The sequence below is a fragment of the Tasmannia lanceolata genome, unplaced genomic scaffold (assembly GCF_043159265.1).
Source record: "Tasmannia lanceolata isolate RefF3 unplaced genomic scaffold, GAP_Taslan_0.1 ptg000023l, whole genome shotgun sequence".
NCBI lineage: Eukaryota > Viridiplantae > Streptophyta > Magnoliopsida > Canellales > Winteraceae > Tasmannia > Tasmannia lanceolata.
Genome location: NW_027518700.1, coordinates 1,909,251 through 1,917,455, shown reverse-complemented (window position 1 = coordinate 1,917,455; position 8,205 = coordinate 1,909,251). Strand labels below are relative to the sequence as shown.

The following is an 8,205-nucleotide window of genomic DNA, read 5'->3' as shown; positions in this document are numbered from 1 at the left end:
TTTCCTTTTTAGGGGTTGAGCCTCTAGCTCATTGGTAAAAGAATTTGTTCCTCAGCCAAGAGGTCGGGGTTTGATCCCAGTTTACCTACCAAAGAAAAAACCATACCGCATGCTCTTAGGCTAGCAAGAGAGTGTAGCTAGGGAGGCTAGAATTTTCGATTCTCTTCCTCCTTGAATGGGGTCATGGGGATGTGTCATAGGCATGTACTGAGTTATCATGCTAGACTTAGGTGGTATTTTAATTACTCAAGTACTGAAGCTTTTATTTCACCGACAATATTTCTTTCTTGTATGACTTTTCAGACCCCTTCAGATTAATCTGTCCTCTTTGTTTCAGCTCTGCAACATTGTACTTTGTTTAAGATCCCGGAACAAAGCCAAATCGCTCTGGACCCTCTCTCTCTCTCTACTGATATTTTTAGTCTTTTCATACAACATGGTACAATCAAAGAAGTTCAGAGGGGTGAGGCAACGCCACTGGGGCTCTTGGGTATCAGAAATTCGCCACCCATTACTGTAAGTGCACTCTAAATATCCAACTATATGTACTTAAATTGAATTATCATAAGCTTTTGTATTTGTTAATTCTTTTCGAATTATCATAAGCTTGAAAATGTGAAGCCATTCTATATAATCCTAACCAACTTCATGTCATGTTCTTTTTAACTGTGTCATAGGAAGAGGAGGGTGTGGCTCGGCACGTTCAAGACCGCAGAGGAGGCCGCTCGAGCCTATGACGAGGCCGCCGTGCAAATGAGCGGTTGCAATGCAAAGACCAACTTCCCAATTGTTCGGAATCCTGCCGGAGAGACAATTTCCAGCGACAATTCCCCAACTTCTCCTGCGGGTCTATCTTCTATCCTCAATGCGAAGCTCCGGCGGTGTTGTATGGCCCCATCACCATCGCTCATGTGCCTGAGGCTGGATACTGAGAACTCCCACATAGGGATATGGCAGAAGCGTGCAGGGCCCCAATCGGATTCCAAATGGGTGATGAGGGTCGAGCTCGGGAAGAAGAGTGATCAAATTATGGCAATGTCGCATTCACCGGAGATAACGGCAACTCCGGCAAGTGGCGCCAGAGAGGGCGTGGAGGAGGAGGAGGAGAGAATTGCCTTACAAATGATAGAAGAGCTCTTGAATCGGAACTGTCCAAGTCCTCCTCCTTCTCCACCTGAATTGTTGGAAGGAGAGGGTTGCTTTCATATGTAGCCCCCATCATATAGCTTTTCTTATGCTGGGTAGTTCAGAGTAATAAGTGTTAATACAGTTGTTTGATGTTCTGTATACCTATGTAAAAGAACAAGCTAAGTTTCGAAATTATATACTATATAGTTTTTCCGTTGGGACACATGCAAGTAAGAAGTTATTGACCTTATCTTCTTTACATATCTCTATTTGTTCGCTTTCGTCTTCTTGTTTAATTTTCTAATTCACTTTTCCAATATGGCCTCTTTGCTTTTTTCGCGGGAACCCCAACAAACGGTAGCAACGTGGGAACTACAAGATTTTCCGAGGGATTTTCACAAGCTACTTGTTAACGAGATGGTGCCCAAGTCCTTATAAGCCCTTTCACATTCATTCACTTTTCCAATGTGAGATTTTTGCTTTTTTCGCGTCAACAGGTTTGGTCTCATCAACTTGAAAAAGGCTTGACAGTAGTCACCCCGAAAGAAGATTTAGGGCGTCTATGGTGGCATTGAAATAGGTCCTTACTTGCAAATAATTTTGTTTTAAATTAATCTCATTTGCAAATCGAACACAAAAGGCTATTTGGAAGCAATATATCACACACATTTGTCTGTTTGGGTGATGAATCACTACCAGAATATAAGAAATCTGCACAATAATAATAATTATTATATTTGACTAATTGATGATTTATATTCATTCCGTTAGATCTGCGGTCTTTATCATGGAGTGTTGGTTTAATCGATGTGCAACCAATTGCCTCTATGTTGCTGCTTCTAGATTTGATAAATGATTAGTTGCCTTCTTACGGGCAATTAGTCGATTCTTCAAAAGAGACCCAACAAATGACACAAAGCAAAGCATGATTGCTTTGAAATTCCTTTTCATAACCAGACATACCCATTTGTATAGCTCAAGTTACTCTAATTATAACTTCAATGGCTAATGAAGGAATGTTAATTGACACTAAAAATGGTTGGGGACTATCTTTGCTATGAAATCTTTCTAATAGTTTACAATATCATTGAGATTGATACAACACCTAGAATATAAACACATTCCCCAACCCCACATCCTAGATTCAATAGAAATTGATAGATAAGGGAAGGCTTTAATGTATGAGCCTCCTTGGTTGGAGTAGGGTTCCCATTTTTGCTCCAACATAGCTCATGTGAAGGGGATTCGGATCAGGGAGAGTGGACTCTTGACAAAGTGCTAGAAGACAAAATATGAGTGGGGACAACTTAGGTAGTTGGTTAATCATCAATGTGCTATATTTATTATTCAGAACGATGCCTTTTTAGTTCTATGCTCAGAAACATAATGCATCAACACTAAAAGGGTAATTTGCTAGTGTTGGTTGAGAGAAAAGTGGCACTTAATTTGGTTATCTTTAGGTGTACTGGCTAAGTAATTAATTACATAGTAGTAATAAAATTCAGCCGGTTTGGAGAGGCCAAAAGGGCATCCAAGACAGGTTTTTCCCATTCAATATTCACTTCCACGCCTCTATTATAGATCAAGCATTCATTATTTTAATTTTTACGATGAGTACATTGTAAAATTTAAAGTGTATTTTTGGAAACTTATTTCGTTTACTTCAAATTCTATTTTTTATTTTTAGGGATTTGCTAGCGTCCAATTCAGCTGGTCTGTTGCATGTCAGATGAGCCACCTCATGAATGAAGACAAAAGCTGCTGTAAAGTGAGCTTGTGTGGCTGGTCTGACATGCAACAGACCATTTGCGATGGACGCTAGCAAATCCCTTATTTTTATTAGGGAAATGATATATGCGCTAAGGTGTTTCGATAAACAGGCCCTCCACTTGTTTGTCGTGTAGTATTTAAAGCGATTTCAGAGGATATTACGGTTCTCAAAGAGCTCTTTAAACCCTTTAAATACTACACGACAAACAAGTGGAGTGCATGTTTATTGAAACACTTGGCGCATATATCATTTCCCTTTTAATATTGAGAGATGTAGTGAGGACAAAATTGTACAAAATTGTAATTTTGTGTGGACAAAATTGTAATTTTGTGTACATGGATATTTTGGTCATTTTGTTGGGCTAAATTGCACATGTTTGCTCCATCTTTTCCTCAGTCTTCCCACTTGCCTCTTATTTCAAATTCAAACTCTACTTGAAACTCCAAACCCGCCACCACTTCCCTAAGCAATTTAGTCTCCAGATTTTCAGACCCACCACTACTTCCCTATATGGGTGCAACTTGGGTCTGGTCGGGCTGAGCTTTTGTTGAAAAAATGAGTTGGAATCAACCCAAGCCTGACCAAATTTTACGGTAAAAACTCAACCCAAATTCCAAAGAGTCGACCTGAGTTGCACCCCTACTTCCCTAAGCCGTTAACTCTATTTTTCATTGACTAAGCTAATCTTCATTTACTTATTTTTGTTGGAATTTTTTGTAGAGATTCTCAACAAGGAAGACCTCCATTGAGGCTTGCTTGTGTGTAAGCTTGTGATTTGAAGCAAAGTGCCAAACTTACACCATTTCTTTATGTTTTGAAGGTTTCTTTTTCCTATTGTTCTTATCTTGTAGTGCTGTTATGCTATCATGCATATATTGGAGTGCATCTTGTTGATGTTTGTTCTTCTTCTACTTCTGGTGTGGATCTTGGGCTAGTGTAAACTTCAGTTTCACCATTTGAGAAGTGGATATTCCGATGTTGCGAAATCCATCTCTTTATATACATGTCAGGTATATTGTAGAAAACATATATGGGATTGAAACACATATTGTGTAATTTATTTATTTATTTTAGTAGAATCAATCACTCATGATATGGATGTGTAAATTTTTCTAATATATTATGTGTGCAAAACCAAAAGATCTCTTAATAAAAAAAATAGGATCAAATTTGATGTGCAAAAATGACAAGAAGAGGTCCAAGAAACACAAACGCGCATAACAAAACAAATACAAGAGTTAAGTAGTTCGGTTATGTGCTGTGAAAACAACCATTTACTCATTCACAACCAATTACTCGAAAAGCTTAAGCTGTTGGAGACCAGTCCCCCTGATGCGTGGCCCCTCATTTTAGGTTTGGCCTACATGTGGCACATGTCGCCCCTCTTTTGGGTTTGGCCATCACATGTGGAATTTTGTTGTTAAGGAGGTTTGAACTCAGGACCTTTGGCTCTGATACCATGTGAAACAACCAGTTACTCCAAAAGCTTAAGCTGTCGGAGAAGACGTTTTGTAATCTTTTATACTTTAACATGTGCCTAGGTCCACTTGAGAAGAGAGTCTCACTATCTCGATATCAAGGTTACAAAATCTTGTTTATACTTTTTCTCCGAGCTAAGAAAAATACCGAAACTTTACATCCCGCAACCAAAGCCTAATATGCGGCTTATATACGGGTGCAAGTTTGGCCCTGTCAGTGACCCGCACTGAGCCCGAACAGGGTCAGGGCTGGATTTTCCAATCCTGAGGACGGGTCAGGGTTCATTTTTTTAGACCTTGACTCAGGTCGGGTCGGGTTCTGGGTTAATGCCTCGGGTACCCTGACCCGGCCCGACCCTAAGTTTTCTATTATAGAATTGAACCATCTGTGCATTATTCTTTTGCTAATGTTTTCTATTATCTTGGATTGATGTTTCTTTAGATTATTATTATTAATTGTCTCTGTTGCCCGTCATGTTGTTGAATTCATATTGTCTTATTTTGTTCCCTTTCTCTGTTTATTGATCATTTTGTTCTATATGATAAGTGGTTGCTTTATTTTTGGCACTCTTAACAGGTATTTGCACTAGGGTCAATTAGGGCCGGCCCGGCCCAGTCATGCAATGCAACATTGTCCATGGCAAAGCATGTACCACTACTATTTTTTAGAAAAGGAACTAAATTGTTATAAGATATATGCGTAAAAAAAATTTTACACCCCATTTTAAAGTAGAAAATGGGTGTAAATTTTGTTTTATGCCCATTTTATTTTACGAAAGAAACGTGGCCTATAAATTGGATAAAAGATATGGAGTAATGTGTTAAGACAGAGTCCATAAAATAAATTAAATTGAAAATATTTCGTCACTATTAATTGGATAAAAAAGATTTGTAGTTGAGAGAGAAGAGTTATAGAGAAAGGGAATGCAGAGTACAAAAAAAAAGAGAGTAATGAGGGAGATATTTATGGGGAGAGGTGTGTTTACAAAGAGAGTAGGAGAGAGAGGTATACCGTACTCAGCAACCAATTAAAAAGAGAAGAAAAATAAGTGAAAAATTTATACATAAAACATTCACAAAGATAATAGAAGAAAAATAGGGGCACAAAGTGTTGAAGTATAAATGATTAAATAATATCAGCTCATAAAGCTTAAGCTTGGGAGATATTTATGGGGAGAGGTGTGTTTACAAAGAGAGTAGGAGAGAGAGGTATACCGTACTCAGCAACCAATTAAAAAGAGAAGAAAAATAAGTGAAAATTTTATACATAAAACATTCACAAAGATAATAGAAGAAAAATAGGGGCACAAAGTGTTGAAGTATAAATGATTAAATAATATCAGCTCATAAAGCTTAAGCTTCTGGAGTAACTGGTTGTTTCGATCTTCGAATGAAGTAAGCACAAGTAATTTTTTTTTTTTTTTTAAATACACTTTTTTATGGTGTTTACCTTCTCCGAAGATCTAAACCATTCATTGTTGGCTCCACTAAGGGTTCATGTTCAGAGAGAGAGAGAGAGAGAGAGAGAGAGAGAGAGAGAGAGTAGAGTATTGGTTGTCACAATAAGTATGGGTGAATAATTCAGGTGTTGGGCCCCACCTAGGCATCATGTTGAGAGAGAGAGAGAGAGAGAGAGAGAGAGAGAGAGAGAGAGTGAGTACTGGTTGTACCGATGTCGTATCAAAAGGAGGCAAATTTATCAACCCCCAAAACATATAACTTGAATAAATCGTATTCAGTTTTTATTTAGAGCGGCCCTTGATTTATGATAATATCCCTCTATATCAACCATAGTCCTTAATTTTTTACGAAATCATGAAAAGAAAAAAATCCCAAGAATATTTTTTCTTGCTATCTAAACAGGGCCGAGTGAGGAGAGGGTGGGAAAAGGCTGATAAACAAGGAAAACAAAAGCCCTACTCAAGCCATAAGGCGGGTATAAAATGTCTCTAGCTTCATAAAAAAAAAAATTTTATGCAGAGTACGGGGGAAGTCCAATATTTTTAAAAGAACTACCGTATGGGCCACTTCATAGGATGATTTGAACCATTCATTTGTTGGGCCACAAGGTAAATTGGTTGTACCCCAGAAAGCCATCTCCATATGATGATCCTAATCCTGCGATAGAAGTTTCCTCTCTACAAATCCAAGGATATATTACAAAGAAGTCAATCGGTGCTTATAAAGAGCACTTACATGATAAACATAGAATCAAATCTAGATAACTATGGAAAGATATTATTCCAACTCAATCTAGTTGCCTAATCTATCTAGATTACCCAAACTAACCAACTTGCCTAATCTACCTCCAAGATGATCCAATGGTTAGACTTTCTCATATCAGATCTGACAAATCTTAACACGCCCCCTCAAACGTATATAGATTGAAAATCAATATACGTTTGCTTACAATAAAAATTCCCAAATTGATTACAATAAAATGTCCCCAACACATTTAGTGGGCATAATGCCAAATCTTCTTGTGTAATGCACACCACGCAGATGAAGAAGGTCTTGATTGATGCTTCTTGCCAAATGTACGCCAAAGCTGGTTGCCGAAAGGAAGCCACAATGGGCTAGATGTGACTCAAGGCCTCGATGGGCGAGTCTACATAAAATGGGTCACTATGGACCGTACCAATGCCAAAATTGGCAAAATTCCTCTATGGGCAAGAAACCCTCTCAGGCACGCACTCCAAGGGTCCGAGAATACATCTCAATGGACTGAAGCACCTCAACTGAGTAGAGTAGCTACTATTTCAGGCACGTACCCTAAGGGTCCGAGGCATATTCCTCAATGGACTAAAGCACCTCAACTGAAATAGTTTGGAGAATGAAGAATTAGAAGAAAAAAGGAGGTAAAAAAAGGAACGGCAACTAAGCGGCTTAAGGAAACAATTATTGGCAAACATCAAAGTCATATGAAGAAATTGGACTATATGTAGAAAGAGGGGTGTAAATATCAAAATGAATAAAAAGGCAATGTGCTATTATCAACACAAGAGGTGGGCTTATTTCAAAGGATAAAACCAGGGATGTAGGTTTAGAATAGATGATCTAATCCAAAGGGAAAATGGAATAGAAAGCAGGCGTAGAGATCTAGACAGGATCCTATTTTGATTAAAAACAGAGGAAGGCTGACTTGCAAGATAGTGGGTTAAATAAATGCAAGGGAAATAAGAGAAAAGATTAGGTGTGCATGCATCAAAATAGAAGGTTGCACTTTCAGCCTTTTCTTTCCTCATTGAACGACGCAGTACCATAGCAAAAGCAGTTTTATGGTTCCAAGAATTCCCGCACCTGCAACTGCAAGCACGTCTCTTTCCAAAGCAAAGCTGCACGTCTCTGCAAGGAGTCGGGCACACTCCGGCTCAGCGGATCGGGATTACTTTGAACGGCAAAGGAAGCAGCGGCTAGGAATGGAGGATGAAGAGGCCGAAAGTCCAATAGAAGTGGAAGAGCACAGAAAGAGATGGGTGCCAAATGCCCACAAGCTGTTTGTGAGTAGGTCAAAGAGAGATACTGAAACATGGGTTGGATTTGCAGCAGAGGGAGTGGATGGTTACCTGGCGGATGGCTAGATCAGCCATCCGCCGGAGAACGGAAACACTTGTTAAGGTCAGGCCAGAATCGTAGGCTTTGATACAGTGATGATTTATGGGGTACAAACTATTTACTTTGTGGCCAAACAAATGAACTGTTTGGATCATCCCATGAAGTGGGACCCACTGTACTTTTGCTAGCGTCCATTGCAAAAGGCATTTTGCGGATGGTCTGTTGCATGTGACAGCAGCCACACAGGCTGCCTTTTCAGCAGATTTTGTCCTC

The 8,205-nt window shown here is 39.1% G+C and overlaps 1 protein-coding gene across 2 annotated transcripts; it reads left to right on the top strand.

Moving 5' to 3' along the window:
* Positions 1-1,389, top strand: LOC143856420 (ethylene-responsive transcription factor WIN1-like). 2 transcript variants are annotated; one of them, XM_077366627.1, is made up of 3 exons: positions 1-230; positions 338-516; positions 678-1,389. In XM_077366627.1, the coding sequence occupies exons 2-3, from the start codon at positions 437-439 to the stop codon at positions 1,210-1,212; spliced, it is 615 nt and encodes a 204-aa protein (XP_077222742.1). In that variant the 5' UTR covers positions 1-230; positions 338-436; the 3' UTR covers positions 1,213-1,389. The 2 variants fall into 2 exon arrangements, with proteins under 2 accessions (XP_077222742.1, XP_077222741.1); XM_077366626.1 differs by lacking the exon at positions 1-230 and having other exon boundaries at positions 269-516.
* The last annotated feature ends 6,816 nt before the right edge of the window (positions 1,390-8,205 follow it).